The sequence below is a fragment of the Notolabrus celidotus genome, chromosome 20 (genome assembly GCF_009762535.1).
Source record: "Notolabrus celidotus isolate fNotCel1 chromosome 20, fNotCel1.pri, whole genome shotgun sequence".
Classification (NCBI taxonomy): Eukaryota; Metazoa; Chordata; class Actinopteri; order Labriformes; family Labridae; genus Notolabrus; species Notolabrus celidotus.
In genome coordinates this window covers 19,125,988-19,144,445 of record NC_048291.1, presented here as the reverse complement: position 1 = coordinate 19,144,445, position 18,458 = coordinate 19,125,988, and the positions used below count along the sequence as shown (strand labels likewise).

General features: G+C 41.2%; 2 protein-coding genes across 2 annotated transcripts; both read right to left on the bottom strand.

Moving 5' to 3' along the window:
• Positions 1 to 359: 359 nt before the first annotated feature.
• Positions 360 to 12,848, bottom strand: LOC117832383 (glutaryl-CoA dehydrogenase, mitochondrial-like). The gene is given in 17 exon segments (XM_034711482.1): positions 360 to 1,092; positions 1,433 to 1,593; positions 2,468 to 2,593; positions 2,723 to 2,826; positions 3,029 to 3,245; positions 4,044 to 4,107; positions 4,110 to 4,130; positions 4,133 to 4,171; positions 4,314 to 4,326; positions 4,329 to 4,484; positions 4,795 to 4,859; positions 5,007 to 5,073; positions 5,075 to 5,143; positions 5,272 to 5,309; positions 5,549 to 5,567; positions 5,569 to 5,639; positions 12,611 to 12,848. Coding segments are annotated over 17 exon segments (1,542 nt in total). The 3' UTR covers positions 360 to 1,018.
• A 2,509-nt stretch (positions 12,849 to 15,357) lies between these two features.
• LOC117832300 (uncharacterized protein K02A2.6-like) lies at positions 15,358 to 18,240 on the bottom strand. Its single transcript, XM_034711383.1, has one exon. The coding sequence runs from the start codon at positions 17,980 to 17,982 to the stop codon at positions 16,390 to 16,392; it is 1,593 nt and encodes a 530-aa protein (XP_034567274.1). The 5' UTR covers positions 17,983 to 18,240; the 3' UTR covers positions 15,358 to 16,389.
• Positions 18,241 to 18,458: the final 218 nt, after the last annotated feature.

Below are 18,458 nucleotides of genomic sequence, written 5' to 3'. Positions count from 1 at the left end.
AACGGAGGAATAGTTGAGTTGTATTTTATACAGTCTATGGGCTGAACAAGCTGCGAACTCTGGCTTCCATTAAAGACCGGATATTGTTGTGACGTAACAAAAACACGGAAATCTGAAACGGCTCGTTTCAGCACACATTTACAGAAAGGTGGAGAAATCAGAACAGGGGCAGAATGGATTTTTTTCATTTTCGGGGGGTTTGTAGACATGCCAGGGACACATATTTCAGGTAGAGAACCATTAAAAAGTCGATTTTGCATGATATGTCACCTTTAAAGCGTGCACATGAAACAAATAATAAATATATTTAGTTAAAGATTGCGCTGCATCAAACTTACACTTAAATCGCATGAAAACACTTTGAATATTAGAATAGCTTTTATTTAAGTTTCCATTGAGATCCTCGACCTCTGGCAAACCATGCAAAGTAAAGACATCTCAGATACACAGCCAGTAAAGTGCCATAAGTAATCACAATGGTTACACAACAAAATGTACTGATCTTGTGAGCTTGTCATTTATGTAAGATAATACCAGTTATACAATGCTGGTATAATAGGATCAAATTAAAACATCACAGGCAATTCCAAACAAGACATGTTTATTAATGCTTTGACGTTTCATAATTACAGCATGTACCGACACTGCATACATAAGTAATTGGCAAAAAATCTAGATCTTGACCTCATTCAGAAAACTTAACACGCCTCTACGTTAGTGTAATAGAAGTCTATGGTATGACTTTTACTTTGTTGATAAAACAAAGAAGTAGGGTTATGAAATGAAGTCAGGTGTTGGGATAAGGAGTAGAAAAATAGCCCTCTTGAAGTTGAAAAATCGACTTATATATTACTTACACTTCACAGCAGTCCACACATTTGACTTGTTTTCAATGTACAGACCTACAGACCTGGGTGAAAAAGACTTTTCACTTTACAGATGAGAATTTATGATTATGATGGACTGCGGGGTTGACGTGCGCATTTCTAACAGCAGCTTTCCTTTGGTTGAGCAGGATTTATTTGTCCACAGTGAAGGACTGCAGGCCTGTGATGGCTCTGCCCAGGATCAGGGCGTGGATATCATGAGTGCCTGCAAGAGGAGACAAGAGACATCAAATTACAATGCTGGTCTTGTATCAGTGGGACATGGGCATTGATAGAAGACTGGTATACTGTCTCACACAACTAACAGAGGGCAATTTAAAGGGATAGTGCAGTTTTGTTGAAGTATGTAGTATGAGATACTATGTCCGTAGCTTTGTATAGCTTTGCTACCATGCCATTACACTGAGTGGTTTCTCAAAAAAGGGTCAATCTGACCAGCACCTTCTGTAGAGACACTTCCCTTTGACGAGTACCTCATGCAACTCCACATAAAAAAAAAGAAACTATCCTTTACACTAGTCCGTCAAAGTGCATGTACTCTTCACCTTCATATGTGTTGACGGCCTCCAGGTTCATGACATGGCGGATGATGTGGTACTCATCTGAGATGCCGTTTCCTCCCAGCATGTCTCTGGCCTGCCTGGCAATATCAAGGGCTTTGCCACAGCTGTTCCTTTTCAGCATGGAAATCATCTCTGGGAATGCTCTGTTAAGAAATCGTCAAGATTTTCTGCGTTAGTTTGAGAATGCAAAGTGATACTTTAATCCAGACTGAAATATCTCAACAACTACAGAATCAGGCTTTGTCTTCAAATTTAGTACCGACATTCAAGGTGCTCAGAGGATGAATGCTCCGGACTTTTACACTGGCAAAACCAGGAACCTGTCTCCACTGTCAAAAAATATTTGACTTTTTCCCATCCCGCAGGATCTGTTCATTTTTCAAGTTCTTTGTAAACCACCTAACACACTTTATTTTATAAATGAATTATTATTCTTATTTGTATTCTTATTTGTATTATTATATTATAGTTGTATTGTTTTTATTATTACTATTATTCTTAATAATAATAATCAACATCAGAATATTAATACTAGTTTGATTCAATTTCATTTTATTTTATTGATTCATCTTGCTGACTTATTTAATTATTCTATTCTCTTTAAAAAACGTATTTTGTCTTTTAACTCTTTTTTATTTAATGGAATCTGGAAAAAAAATCTTCTTAATACAGCATTTTATTTGATTTCATTGTACTCCTTATTTAGGGGAATTAAGCTGTGTACTGTATCTCTATGGCATTGTTGTTTGTAATTAATAACAAATATATAAAATCAATCAATCAATTAATTAAAAAACTTTTTTTCTCTTTTGATTGTATAACACAATTAGAAATGTTTGAATGCTAAATGTTCAGCCTTAATACACAAAAGTGGAAAAATAAAACTCCAATTCCAACTGAAGGACTGAGGTCACAGTACCAATGTGGTCTGATTTAGGACCCCTCTAAAGAGATTGGTGCAGATACCATGTCACATACAGTCTTGTACATAAAAAAAATTAGAGTGGGTGTCTTTACTTTTTCTCATCAATGAGTCTTCCCAGCTGCAGACAGGACTGATAGCCAATAGTGATCTCTGTCAGCATGTCAGCCATCTTCTTCTGCATCAGCTGATTCCTTGCCAGTGGCACGCCAAACTGGATTCTGTTGTGGATAAAAGAACATAATGTTGTGATCCTATATGCATTTTTTTAATGCACAATGACATTCTAGTCAAGAGGGTAACAGAATTTTTAACAAAAACATGATATCACACAAACTTGGACATCTGACCTGTCGAGCGTGTACTGTCTGGCTGCGTGGAAGCAGAACTCTGCTGCACCGAGAGCTCCCCAAGCAATACCATAACGGGCGTTGTTCAGACAGCCAAAAGGACCCTAAAGGCAAGCAGAAGGAGTATGATGAGCTATTACTGCAGTATGACCTGGAAAAATGTCAGCTTTTAAAGAATGATACATGTTATATGACACACAGGTAATGAAATAAATTGAATATTAGCGAAACCTTCTAAGTTAAGCAAAAAAATCTCTCAATAAACAAGAATCACATGAACAATTGTGATAGTTTCAGTGCATTCACCCCCAGGCCAGTGGCTTTAGGCAGCAGGTTCTCTTCGGGGACCTCAACCTCGTCCATGAGGATCATACCGGTGGCGGATGCTCTCAGGGAGAATTTACCCTCGATCTTTGGTGTTGAGAGGCCTTTCATGCCGCGTTCCAATATGAAGCCTCGGATTTTGCCATCATCACATTTGGCCCAGACTACAGCGACATCTGCCTCTGGGGAGTTGGTGATCCTGAAGGTGGAAGCACAGGATGACAAAGGGAGATGCATTAGTCTAGGTGCTTGTAACATATATTCAATACAAAGAGTAGGCAACCTGATCTGTGAACTGAATTTGTAAAATCTGATAGGAGTGCAGTGCTCATCTCTAGCAGAAGTGCAAAGTGTAGTACAGAGCACAGAGTATAGCTTTTATCTGTAAATAGCACCACCTTGTGGACAACTTGTGACATACAGATCCCTAAACCCAACAAATACCTATCTTCATAAGTAAACATTACACACAAAAATTTATATATGAAAAGGAAAAAACATAAAGAATACGTCTGTGGTTTTCATATACAATACAGTTTAAAGAGAATTCATTCAGAATAATGAAAAGTATTTAAAAAAACCCATGCCCTCATTTTTAATGTGTTTACAAACATGCATGTTCTCAATTCAACCTTTAATCACACCACTATTCTTCCCTATCTGACATGGCACACTGTTTTCTGTTGACTGTTTCACACTGCCTTGAAATGGGCATCCTAGGCTAAAAATAACCTTGGCTCATGCAGTTATGTGCAATAAATAGTCTGATTTGTAATCCTATATTCGTTTATGAAGGTTCGTATTACAAAAACAAAGTGATCAGAGTCTAGAATGAATTAAGAGAAAACAGTATGATAAAATAATAAATAAACTTTCCCTTTCAATCATGACTTTAGCTCTCTCATTGACTTCCATAGATTCTTATCCAATAGGATGCTTCGGTTGAGCCACATCTTGAACAAAATGTCTCATTAATTTGTAAGTGTGGGCTACTCACCAGGTCTTTGAGCCAGTGAGACTGTACGTGCGACTGGATGGATTGAACTTGGCTCTGGTTTCATGCTGCTAGGGTCACTGCCGTGGTCGGCTCTGTCAAGCCAAAGCAACCCAAGATCTCTCCTCGAGCTGAAGAGACAGCGAAGGAATCAACTAAAAGCCTGGTTGCTCATTGTTGTTTATTTCTATTGTCAATGTATTAATATTATGTCATCACACACTGACAATAGGCGATGGATAGGTTAAATGTTGAATATGGTTTTCTTCTTACCCAGCCTGGGGAGGGGTACTTCTGCTTCTGCTCCTCTGTGCCGTAGGCGTTAATGGGGTGCATGACAAGCGACGACTGCACACTCATGACTGACCGATAGCCGCTGTCCACTCTCTCTACTTCTCTGGCAATCAAACCATAAGCCACATAGCTTGTCCCAGCACAGCCATACACCTTTAAAGAAGGACAGAAGAAGAGATCTAACTGTCAGTGTTGTTGTAGAATCAGGTGTAAGGAAATATGAGAATTACAGTTAAGAAATGAAGTCCGGTTTAATGAGCCAAAACTAGACTACACTGAGAGATCTGTCAAAACAAACAGTCCAGTTAAGGTCGTGGACAAAGTCCAATTCAGCCAGTCATTTACTTGTGTTTGTTTTTACCAGGAAGTTCATGCAACAATGAACAAGGCAGGTGGTTGACGCTGTTTACGTCATCAAAAAACGACAAAAGGTACGATTGTGAAAAATGTGCCTGTTGTCACCTTTAATGGTAGGGCCAAGGACACCCATCTCGCCCATCTCTGAGACAATTTCTCTGTGAAACACTGAAAAACACACACACACAGATAAGGACAAGTCAGGGGAGTTATATGCCTTTAATCCAAATCAATATATAACTATTATATATCAAAATGTGTGACTTAAAGTTATAATAAGAATACAAAGAGATACAAATGGGGGTAGAGTCTGACCTTCATTTCTGTTTGCCATAACAATGCGAGGCATGAGTTTCTCTTGGCAGTAGGTCCGGAAGGAGTCCTCGGATCATGATCTCGTCCTCTGTCAACTGGCCATCAAGGTCCAGAGCATCAAGCCAGTTGAACTGGACCTTTGCTGCAAGGCATTTATAGGAGTAACAAATTAAAAACTTTAAAACCATAGTCAAAATATGTTCTGATGGGATATAAAAAGAATAATAAAGTGTGAAATAGATCGAAAAAATGAGGTGCTTGTAACACCTACGTGCTTGGACTTCTGCTCAGTCTTCTCTGCATCTGTGGACAATGTAACAGAGAAAGATAATTAATAATGCACAAGAAATCTTCAGAATTGTATTTGTTTATAACATTAAAAACCGTGATTTAATGATGGTTAGATGGTTACACACTCTGTTTATGTGAATTTGAAAAAGGAACAGATAATGAACTTGTAATTTTGTAGAGTAATAGCACATTAATTTCTGTTTAGGGTACTTTTATTGCTCTTCCATGACGTTTTCATCATTGACACTTACCCCATCTGGCAGCCGCTGCAGGTCCCCTGTGCTCTGGAAGCTGAGATGATGGCACATCTCTGAGGGTTTACCAGGAGACGGCAACAAAGAGCTTCTCAATGCCATGATGGAGATAGTCTATAAAGATCATTTGAGCCACATTGAGTCACATTTTCTTAGACTTTAAAATGGAGCTTGCTATTAAGGTAACAGCAAATACGTTCACAATTTTCAGACTGAAAGCATGTAAAGCAGGCATGTCCAAAGTACAGCCCGGGGGCCAATCGCGGCCCAAGGTCACTTTATTATTGGCCCGAAGCTTCCATCTGAAATTGTGTTATTATAGCACAGAAATTAATCACATTCTGAATCATCTAAAAATTTGCAGTTTCTTTCAAGCACTCAAACAAAACTTAAGTCAATCCAGAAACGTCTCAAAAAGCTCATTATAGACGACTTGTATAAAAGCCAAAGCACTGAAAATTCTGCAAGACGGCACTAAAGAAGAAACACAAGAACTCTAAAGTTGACACGTTTTCAAATAAATGTTTTTATCATGGTGTGAAAATGTTCTTAATGAACACTGAAAGTTCAGAAGACACAAAGAGGACACAAGACGATACCAAAATTATGAAATTGTACAGAAAAGGCAAAAATTTGGTGCATAAAAATTGTTCAGAACGCAGTAAAACAATTATTTTGTTATAAATGTTGTCTGCTGGTCAGAAAAATCTTAAAAACAACATGAAAAAGAAGTGTGATGAAATCCAGATCGTGATCCTGCCATAGGAAAATATTGATACAATATTTTTCCCACATTGCCCGACACTAATGAAAAACATTTTCCTCCAGAAGAAGATAACGTTTGTTAATGTTTACGTGGCTTGTGGAGATCTTAGGACTATACCTAGTTACTGTTGTATTGAGAAAATAATTAAAATAATTGTTATTAAAGCTGCTGTGAGGAACTTTTGATTTTATCAATTTTGGCGCCCCCTTGTGGACAAAGTGATACCTCTTATCTCTTGTTCTGCACATGCAAAAGTAGTGTTTTCAACAAAAACCTCACCCTGCTGTCTTTTAACAGCCAGATTTATCACTCAATGTGATTATTTGACATGAAACAGACAAAAGAGGATGCTTCTAAAGCCAAATGTCAATCATGTGGTCTGACACCTACCCCCTCTAAGTGGCTTAAGGCATTAAAAATGACAACAGAGAAGGTATAAGTGTTGTTGTTCATGGTTTTGTTTGCTTTTGAAGGTCATAAAGAGGCATCAGTGTTGGTTTCAGTTTGTTTCTCAGCTGGTTAAAAACTCCTCATAGTGCCTTTAAATAGATATTTCATGTATAACTTTTATGATTCCTAAGTCTCAGTAGGAGCCACTGGCCCTGAGGTATTCTGACAACATCAAACGTGGCGCTCTTTGAAAGGGAGATACAGTACACAGCTTAATTCCCCTAAATAAGGAGTACAATGAAATCAAATAAAATGCTGTATTAAGAAGATTTTTTTCCAGATTCCATTAAATAAAAAAAGAGTTAAAAGACAAAGTGGTTTGGCCACCACTGATGTAAAGTAAAAATGATGATATAACTGTGAGAAGTTAAACTCTTAATCCCAAATTGGAGTCAGACTCCTGAGTTTATAACCCATTCACGAGTTTTATGTGTACAAAACATGTTATTACCAGTTTTTGGAGCAAACTGATCAGAAAAACACTTGCTCCATAATGTCAATAAGAGGTGGCTTCATTCTCAAACAACTGACTTTACCATCTACTTAAAGTGTTTGTCACAGGGTCGAGAAAACAGTCCTCAGTCCAGGTAAGCACCCCGATTTGGATCCTAGCCAAGCTAGGCTCAACTCAGCTAACCTGCGTTAGCGTTAAGTAACTACTGTATCAACAAGCTAACAGTGCTAGCTGACCGCAGCAGGCTAAATAGTTTGGTGTTCACTCTTTAATACTGAAAACACACAGAGTAAAAACGTACTGCAAGAGCACTGTGTTTAACAGTGTCCGTAAACATCGTTCTGGTGTGTGTATGCGAATTATTACCTGTGTTAATAGACAACAGCCTTCGTCCTGGTTTTACTTTGGGCTCCTCAGCGCAGCAACACTGAACGTCAAAATACAAGCTGACGTCATGACGTACAGCAAACCAAGCTGGGGGTGTCTCCTGTGTCGTCATCATCATGTTCTTCTTCTTCTTCTTCTTTGGGTAAGGCTGATTTATACTTCTGCGTTGAATCAACGGCGTACCCTACGCCGGGGGTCCGCGTAGCTCCCGTACCTACGCCGAGGCCTACGCACGTAGCTGATGTGCACCTCCTCCAAAATGTAGGGCTGACGCGGACATGAGCCCCTCATACTTCGCGTCGGTGTGTCTGTGTCGCGCAGCAATTCTCCGCCGAAACGCCTGAGGGCAGTGCGGTCTCTCTGATAGCCGGTCGCCTGCTTCCGGTCCCGCTACGATCTCTGTTTACTTTTCCACATCGATTCAGAGCGTGTTATGTTAATCTACAGCTGATACATGTTGCTGTTTACCATACAGACATGATTACATGAAGAATAGAGAGGAGATGAAATACACGGCCGATGTGTGGCCGATGTCCGGGACCCCGGAAGTGCTGTGAATGCGGGAAAGACAGAGCCGTCGAGCGGACCAATCACAGAGCTTGCGGTCCGCGTCGGCTCTACGCGTAGTTACATTTTGGAGGAGGTGCACGTCAGCTACGTGCGTAGGCCTCTGCGTAGGTACGGGAGCTACGCGGACCTACGGCGTAGGTTACGCCGTCGATTCGACGCAGAAGTATAAATCAGCCTTTAAGGCTGATTTATACTTCTGCGTCGAGCCGACGCGGACCGCAAGCCCTGTGATTGGTCCGCTCGGCGGCTTTGTCTTTCCCGCATTTACAGCACTTCCGGGATCCCGGACATCGGCCGCGTATTTCATCTCCTCCTCTCTATTCTTCGTGTAATCATGTCTGTATGATAAACAGCAACATGTATCAGCTGTAGAGTAACATAACACGTTCCGAATCGCTGTGGAAAAGTAAACAGAGATCGTAGCGGGGGCCGGGAGCAGGGATCGGCTATCAGAGGGACCGCACTGCCCTCAAGCGTTACGGCGGAGAATTGCTGCGCGTCACGGACACACCGACGCACAAGTATGTGGGGCTCATGTTCGCGTCAGCCCCTGCTGCGCAGGGGAGACGCAGAAGTATAAATCGGCAGGCTAGACGCAACAACGGCTTGTTGCTGTGCCCTCCTCAGGTCGATGAATTAGTGATGGGAATTCCGGCTCTTTTTAGAGAGTCGTTCTTTTGGATCGGCTCACTACAAAGAATCGTCTCTTTCGGCTCCCAAGTGGCTCCTCAGATTTTTTCATGTTTAAATGAATGTATTACCTAAAATATTGCAAAATTATATGTAAAATGAGTAACTAATGTAAAAAAACATAAATTATATCAAATGGTTATTATTTGTGAGGCTTTATTTATATACTCAACATGGAGCAGAGTGCTACAAAAATGTATTATAAAGTACAAAAACAAGACCCATCACAATTAGACAAAAAGGTCCAATCTCTAATTGCATGTATATTATTTATAAACTTTTAACACCTTCATTAACAGCAGGTTCCCTTGACTGTCTTTATTCTTCACTTATTGCACTGAACAGTTCTAATGTCTATGACCTGGATGACTGAGATCCTTCACAGACAGTTCTAATGAGCCTTTGCAGTTTTTTTTGGACCCTGATTGATGACACTTTCACCTTGCACAGTCTACACTCTGCCTTTTAAGAGTCTATGCCATTTAAATGTGTCTAAAGTTTACTGTGTTTCCTGCAGTCGCTCTCGTTTTCTCACCTTTCCAGTGCATTCTCTCTGTCACGTACGTTCTCCCCTCTATCCAAGGGAGCTGGATGCTCCCCTGGTGGTGAAGCTTTCAGCAGTGTGTCTGCCCCCTGGTGGCTGGCTGCAGTATAGGTAAAAAAATCAGTCTCTCCCCATTTGAATGGGGGAGCAGTCAAATTTAAAAAAAAATAACACGTTGTACGAATGTTTCTCACATCCGTATGCTGTGGTGTTATGTAGTTAGTATTTGACAGTTTTGTGTCCAAGGCCTCTTTTTTCTGAAAGTTTATTTTTCGTTAGTTATTAGAGTTTAAAAAAACGGGTTTTACTTCCGGTTTCCTTTGATTCACAGCCGCTGTAGAGGGAAATGGGGCTGAGAACGGGAAGAGGCGGTACGGTTCTGAAGCCAAGAAATCACGCTCCTGGGCGCAGCCATTGTGCAGCCAGAGCTGTGAAGCAACTGTAACGAGCTCCACCCTACAGCGTAGCATCACAAGACGCTGTGTGTCCTTTGAAGTTTCCCTCTACGGCGGTTGTGAATCAAAGCAAACCTAGAAGTAAAACCCCGTTTTTTAAACTCTAATAACTAACGAAAATAAACTTTTCAGGAAAAAGAAGCCTTGGACACAAAACAGTCATATACTAACTACATATCACCACAGCATATGGATGTGAGAAATTCATACGACCCTATTTATTTTTAAAAATTTGACTGCTCCCCCATTCAAATGAATGGCCAGGGTTAGCATTAGGGTTAGGGTTAGGATTAGGGTTAGGGTTCTGTGTGGGTTCTGTTGCACTGGCCTATGGAAATGGACTTTGTGCTTGTTGGAAGAAGGTTGGGCATGGGGAAATGGTGAGTAAAACCTAATAGATATTTCAGCAGACCACGGTGATCCCCCAACGTTGAAATGTGCGAGGGGACTAGGATAATAATTAATAATTAAGTGCTCTATACAATAAATAGTTATATTAGTTGATTATGTAAATACACATTTATATATATTATATTAAGTATTGAATATTAAATATATGACGGTGATAATAAATAGAAAGAGGCAGAAAAGAGTATTTGTTATATACATATATACCTCATACACAAATAAATATACATAAGACATATAGAACAATATAGAAATTAATAAACCAACCATAGAAGAAAATCAGGCCATGCAATTATAAAAAAAAAAATTAAAAAAAACCAACATTTATTCCACATGGAATATCCTGGATATGCATCAAGTAAGTAGAATATAAATATGGGTTAGGGTTAGGGTTAGGGTGGGGGGGTGTTAAATTGAACGGGTGGTAGGGTTAGTGAGAGTCAGGGAGTAGTCAGAATCTGGGGGGGTAGTTGAGGTGAGTTGAGCTAGGTTGGAGTATGTAATGTTTGGTGATTTGGACCTGTGTAGGAAGGGGTTAAGGTTGGTCGTTGAGTCCAGTGGGGGTGGTGGTCCCCAGTCTCTGTATCCAGATGCTCTCAGATCTTTTCCTTTGTCCACTGGTCCACCGATCGTTGGCCTCTAGGCCTGAGATGATAAGGTGGGTGGTGGGGTGTTGTTGAAAGTGTGTGACTAGAGTTGTGCCAAGTCTACCTGTCCCAATGTTATACAGATGCTGTTTCAATCAGATGAGATAAGGGTTAGGGTTAGGGTTAGGGTTAGGATTAGGGTTATGGTTAGGGTTAGGGTTATGATTAAGGTTAGGGTTAGAACAAACAGAACCAGAACCAAACTCATGCAAACAGAACCATAACCAAACTCATGCAAACAGAACCAGAACCAAACTCATGCAAACAGAACCAGAACCAAACTCAAGCAAACAGAACAGAACCAGAACCAATTTAAAGCAAACAGAACCAGAACCAAACTCAAGAAACCAGAAACAAATCAATCAAACAGAACCAGAACCAACTCAAGCAAACAGAACCGAATCAGAACCGAACCAGAACCGAACCAAGCATACAGAACCAGAACCAAACTCAAGAAATCAGAACAGAACCAGAACCGAACCGAATCAATCAAACAGAACCAGAACCAAACTCAAGCAAACAGAACCGAATCAGAACCGAACCAGAAAATCAAGCAAACAGAACTAGAACCAAACTAAATAAAAAGAACCAGAACCAAACCCAAGAAAACAGAACCAGAACCAACTCAAGCAAACCGAACCAGAACCAGAACCAAACTAGCAAACATCATTAATGTCCTCAGCTTAGATGGGCTGATCTGATTTCTCCTCTCAGTGAGTATTTCCCCGGTCTTCGAGAAGACTCTTACACTGTTAAATATAACTAGTTGTTTCAACGTAAAAATGATGTAAAGGGCTGCCTTAAAATTTTACGTTAGGTCAAAAAATAAATGTTGTTGTTATAACACCAACATAAATTATCTTGATTAAGACTTGTTAGTTTACTGAACTTATTAAGGCAGTTGTTTGAAATAAAAATCTATTTCAACTCAATTAAACTTTTTAGTTATCGCAACCTTTTGTTTTTGTTTATTCAAATTATATTTATGAGTTAACTTAACTTCTTCAGGTAGTTGTTTGAAATAAAATCTATTTCAACTCAATTAATTATTCAGTTATGTTAACCTTTTGTTAATGTTAATCTAAATTAAATTTGTAATTTTCCTGAACTGTTTATAGTAGTTGGCTGAAATTAGAAATGTATTTCAGCTTAATTAAAATTATCTGTCTTGTTTATTTGATTCATATTTATTAGTTTACTGATGTATCAAAACAACTGTTAGATAATCCTATAACTGACACAAATTTGTTTCAAACAGAAACATGAAAATAACCCATTAACCAGTGTCACACTTTTTAATGCTCATATTTTAGTTAAGTCTTAAACTGTACTGTGTCTGACAACAACAACAAAAAACTGTTCAAATAGCCAGCATGTAAAAATAACCATAGAGCTGAAAAGGCAAAGTAGTTGTGAGACTGAATATTGCATAATACTTGAACACTTGGAATGGTAACACTCAGGTTGGTAACTTGAAAGATGCAGATACGTAAAAAAAGCATCTGCATTATTATACACATTAAATTATAAACCATACACATGTTGAGGGCAAAAAGACAACCAGCATGGCAACAACAATGAAGAATGCCCTTCTTGAAACTGAATGCAGTCCTACAGTAAGGACAAATGAAACCTTGCAAAAAATGCAAAACAGACAGCAACATTTTCCCTTTTAAGCTTGGGATGACCATGCACAAGTGAGGAACACTGTCCGCCACCAATGTTCATGAGGACTTTCTGAATCACTTCAAATGTGTACTTCAGTTCCTTTGGATAGTTAATGTTGAGGGCATAAAGAAGGCCCATCAGCATAGCAACAGCGTCTGGGATGTCCTTCAGACCACACAGGACTACCGCCTCCTCAAGGATGACTGATACATCAACGATGTCTTCTCCTTCTTTCACCATCACAATGCCCACTTTCATCTCCTTGGTGAACACCTGCTCATCATCTGTAGCCTACATAAAAGTACAAAAAACAAAACAACACTTACTATTTTTTCTTAAAGGTGGAGTAGGACATGTTATTTGATACATTTTTCTCAATCACGAGCAAAAAGCGATGTATACATCGATAGGGAGTAATACACAAAGTGATCTAACACTGAGATGAGAAATCTCAGTTGTCTGTCAGCAGCTAGACTGCAATAAGTTCGTCCAATCATTCATTCGCCACCGAGCGCAATGATTGGCTGACCGGCCGGATGACCTGTGACCTGCCGAAAGACACACCTCCTGTTTACAGGAGTGCGCGTGACCTGACCTATTTTTTACAGTCTATGGACCTGACTGAGATCGTCATCAACAGGCTGTTCACTAACGCAGAACATCTGATAAACATGTCAGAGAGAGAGTAACCAACAATTTAGCTCAACTTCTGCCCTCAACTTCTGCCGCTAAACAGAGCAAGAAGGGGAGACTGTGATGGAAAAGGAGACGACTTAAAACACTGGATGAAGATACAAACACGAGTCAATATTCGGGATGCATTTCTGCGACGGCTGAAGGATTTGAAGGGTCTCTAAAGCGACGCCATGGTTGCTGATTTTCTACTGGACAGGTAATCATGTCATTTCATTTGTCTTTGTGTTCATGGTTTAGTTCATCTATGAGACAGCTAGCGATAACTTCGGCTAATGCTAGTGGCCGGCTAACGGCTTGTAGCTCTGTTTATAGAGACCTGTACACAGTCTGTTAGCTTGTAGCTCTGTTTATAGAGAACTGTATACAGTCTGTTGGCTGGTAGCTCTGTTTATAGAGACCTGTACACAGTCTGTTAGCTTGTAGCTCTTTATAGAGACTTGTATACAGTCTGTTAGCTTGTAGCTCTGTTTATAGAGACCTGTACACAGTCTGTTAGCTGCTAGCTCTTTATAGAGACCTGTATACAGTCTGTTAGCTGGTAGCTCTTCGGTTGCTCTTTATCAGCATGAATGGGGTGTTGTACTAAGTCTAAATGCCGTCTTGTCTGTGTTTTCATAGCTACGTGAAGGAAACATCGACGTCCACACCGTTAAAACACAGGACGCAGAGGCCTCCACCCCAGCTGTTTCATGTGTTCGGAGTTCCCCTATGACCGGTGAGTTTCAGGCTTGATAAGAACTCCATGAACATGAACGTTGCTTTGACCACTGCTTGCGTGGAGGTATAAATACTGCTCTCTTTTTTATTATGAGCTATTTTTGATTTACGTACGCAGAAGGGTTTTTTTTAATGTCCGCACAAAATAAAATCCAAACCATTCTCTTTCACTTCACGTGATCTGCATGCTAAATCGCAATCTGAGACCACACCATACAGACTAAAGAGATGAGAGACAAAAAGTTTGGCTGATAAAAATCCTGTGAATGTTAGCTGCTTCTCTACAAAGCTTGGTTTGGTGAAGGAAAGCATGAATAAAAGTGTTCAACGAGGAATCAAATACACAGAATAATTGTATTAATAATCTGTGGGCACAGTCTTCCTCTTGTTGGAGGACCTCTCTGAATGCCTGGTCCTCGCGTGTTCGTTTGATGAAGAAAATAGGAGGAGGTATTGAAGTTTCAAAAATCAGCTTTATTCTAAACACCAGTAGAAATTGCAAAGTGTACAGAGCTCTGGGTCTGACTATCGTGTCCCTGATCAACAACAGTGCTGTTCAGTTCGCGAAGTCTGAACTGACTACTTTTTCCCTGACCCAGTATCTATTAACACATAGGATGAATTTGAATTGTGCATAATTTGAGGGCGTTGCCTCCCCCTCATTGGCCCGAGGCGCGTCCACGTTGTCGTGGAATTTTCATAGTCTTATATATGTATCTAAGAATGTTTAACTATTGTATTCTTTCAGTCTAAATGTCATGTTTAGAGTAACTTGTTTCCTATGTCATCTGTTACGGGCGAGATCGTGTCAGGGTAGTAGTCAAGGTCTCTCCCCCTGCTCCTGTCTTTTATCTATGTGTTATGGCCGACTTACTGTCTCCAGAACTAGAGCACAGGTCTTCTTCCCACTTGTTGTGTTCCTATTTTCCAAACATGGTTATCTAACTTTAGTGTCGTCTTCAGAGGGAATAAATACCATGCCAAGGGTTTTGTCTGTCAGAACTGACTTGGCATTGCACTGCACTCTCCTGCCTGTGTACTGTTATGTTATTTCTCCTTGGCCAAGTTCTACATAAACTATTTCAACGTAAGCCGTCAGAGTCTCCTGAGTCTTCTGTGTCCAGTGTCCAGTTTGTTGCTGAATTCCATCACACACGTCCTCCTCGTTCTGACTCCCATCATACCTCAAGGCCTGAGAAGTTGTCCTGAAACGTGAAAGTTAGCGCACACACATTCCTGTCTACCCTCAAGGATAACGTTCTCTCATCATTCACCAATGCACATCAGCTACGTGTGGTCTGCCACCTGCCCCCCTTAATTTCTGGGATACTGAACCTATGTCTGCTGCATGGAATTCTCCCAAGGCCCTGGTTCCTGTTTTTGGCTACATTACGTCTTACTTTTGATATGTCGTTGTGACTACGACCTTCAGGTCCTTCTTGTTGTTATGGTTTTCCGCTATCAGACATGCCGTCATGGCGTTCTTTGGTTCTCAGTACTTTTCCACTCTCTCAGATGTTCAGGGTGACCGAGGCCTCAATACTGTACAGGTCTCAGTTCTCCGTGGTGCCAAGCTGCATGGTTTCAGTACACGCTATATGTATCTAAACACTCGTGATGATTAGTATATTTGGCTATATGAGTAAAATTAATATGATATAATATGATTAAGTAAATGAATGTGATTGAGTAAATAGTGACAATTGTGAGTATATAAGAGTGAGGTGTGGAGTCCCATATCCACAAGTCCCCCTCTTGGTCTCAGCTCCCTGAGACCAACAAACCAGGACTTCACACGGAATCCCCATGCGGAGCCACTGCCAGGGTGTAGGCACCTCTGCGACAATGCCCAAGTTCTGGTAGCGCAACCATCTGGTAGCGAGCGTGGAGTCCCTGCTTCTCAAATGCGGCCACGATGGCGTGGTTACAGAGAGACCTAATACAGGGAATACAACAGCATCCAACCAACACCACCACACACAACATACCAGCCAGGGAAACACCCACCGAGACGAGCACACCTTTCCACTTACCCAACCACCAAGCTTCTTGGTGTCCCACCCCTGCAAAGACCTTTTTTAAGGTGTCTTTTCTGGAATCTCTCGTGGTCACTTGGTGAGGTTCCACGGACTTGTCGTCACTGCAAGATATTTCAGGGGAGGGAATACAACAACAACAACACAACATAACAATCAATATAGTGAGAATTAATGAATATTAAGCCAAAATAGCGCCATCTAGTGGAGTCCGTTACCTTCCATGTAGCTGAGCAGAACTTCTCTCAACGTAAGTTGTTTTATGCCTTCACACCTAATGACTCTACACTCTTAATGTTTAGCGAAGCTAAATAATAAAATGTCTCCTTTTTCTACCACCCAGGAACAGTTTATGCTTGTTCTTTCAGATCCCTGCGAATGTCTGCTCGGGTTCTCGCAGGAGGGTCTGCTGCAGCACACAATGACCAATGAAACCAGGTGTTTCCTTTCCCCTTAAGTCGAACTGCGTGAGTTGTCCTCTCCGTCACCTGAAAGGGCCCTGTCCATCTAGGTTCCGTCCACTTCCGTTTGATGACCTTCAGGAGCACCCACCAAGCGTCGGTAGGGGGAAGTGGCTTCTCCTCACCCCCTCTGATCTCTGCGATCTGGGCGGAAAATGCTGAAACAAGGGCTGTGAGCTGATCATAATATGGCTTATAGGCCAAGAAAGGAGTTTCCTGTGCTATAACAACACCAGCTCCTGGTCCAGGAAACTGCTGTCCACATATAAGTTCATATGGTGTGAATCCTGTCCGCAAACTAACTGAGCTCCTCACTGACATCAAAGCCAGTGGGAGAGCATCCACCCAGCTAAGTTTGTTTTGTGCACACACTTTGCTGATTTTACCTTTTAGGGTCTGATTCATTCTTTCTACCTTTCCCTGAGACTGTGGGTGATACACAGTTCCAAAGGCATGTTTTAGACCCAGCTGGGCTTCTACTGCTTGTAGATGTTTATTTTTAAAATGTGTGCCATTATCAGATCGAATCATTTTAGGGAAACCATGTGTGGGAATGTAGTGGTTAATCAAAAACTTCACTACTGTTTGTGCATCCTCTTTTTTAGCGGGTACAGCCTCAGGCCAGCCGGTGTATGCATCCACCGCCACCAAGAGGTATCTGTACCCTTTCACCCGATCAATCATGTCTGTGTAGTCAATAATTATTTCCTCTCCTGGCAAGGCAGGTAGGGGAAATTTACCCTGATGTGGCTTGATAGTGGACTTTACATTGTAGGTGGTGCATGTCTCACACTCTCTTATGTGGTTGTCAATCATACCAGGCAAAAATGGATGCCACCAATGTGTGAGATGATGTTTCATCTGTGCACTACCACAATGTGTTGGTCCATGTGCTTCTTGTAACACTGTTGTCCTCAAGCTGGGAGGAAGGACAGGTCTGCCCTCTGGCCCCCTCCACAGCCCTTCAACTTTCACTGCTCCCCTGTTTGCCCACACACTTTGGTCATAAGCTGAGGCTTTATTCTGCTCTGTTTTCAGTGTGTCTTCGTTGCATGGGGGCAATATCTCATACACTGTTTTGTCTGTCTGGATCATGACATACTGTGGAATGTATCCTGCTTCTTGTTTCGCTGCCTGGTCGGCTGCGTCATTTCCCTTAGCAGTCAGTGTGTCAGTCTTGTCATGTCCCTTACACTTAATGACTGCTAGTCGTCTGGGTTTCATCAGTGCTTCCGTCAGTCTTTTCATGTCTGTTTCATGTTTTATAGGAGTCTTAGCTGCTGTGAGGAAACCTGCTCTGATCCACTGGCTCAACTCTACCTGGATTGCTCCCCATATATATGCTGAGTCAGTGTAGATGTTTACAGCCTTTCCTTCTGCCCATTCTAGTGCTGCTATCATGGCTTGCAGTTCCGCTCGCTGAGCTGACTCCTTTCCCTGCACTGCTTCTGCTCTGACTGTCTCAAAACCCTCTTGTGTCATTTTCACTACTGCCCACGCTGCCTTTAAGCCCTCTGTTGGGTGTCTAAAGCAGCATCCATCTGTGAACAGTGTTTCCTCCGCGTCCTCCAGCGGTTCATTTTTTAAATCCAGTCTTACTCTCACATCTTTCTGCACCTTTCTTCACACACATGGGGCTCCCCTTCTCCCATGGTATCTGCCATGTTAACGCCTTCATGTGTGAACGTTATGTGTGGTGCAGCTAAGATTTTTTCCAGGCGTATCTGTCTCAATGGGGTCATTGTGAATGCCTGTGAGTTCACATATGCCACGACACTATGTGTAGAGAGTACTGTTAATGGGTACCCCATTACAATGTGTGCTGTCTTGTCTAGAATCTTTGCGACTCCCGCTGCATGTCTTGTGCATGGCGGATGTCTGTTCTCTGTTGCGTCTAATGTTACACTCACATATGACAACACCTGTCTCCCCCCCCTTTTTTGAAAAAGCACCGCATT

Coding starts and splice junctions, on each gene's coding strand:
- LOC117832300 (XM_034711383.1), bottom strand. CDS start 17,982: ATGACACAAGAGGGTTTTGAGACAGTCAGAGCAGAAGCAGTGCAGGGA.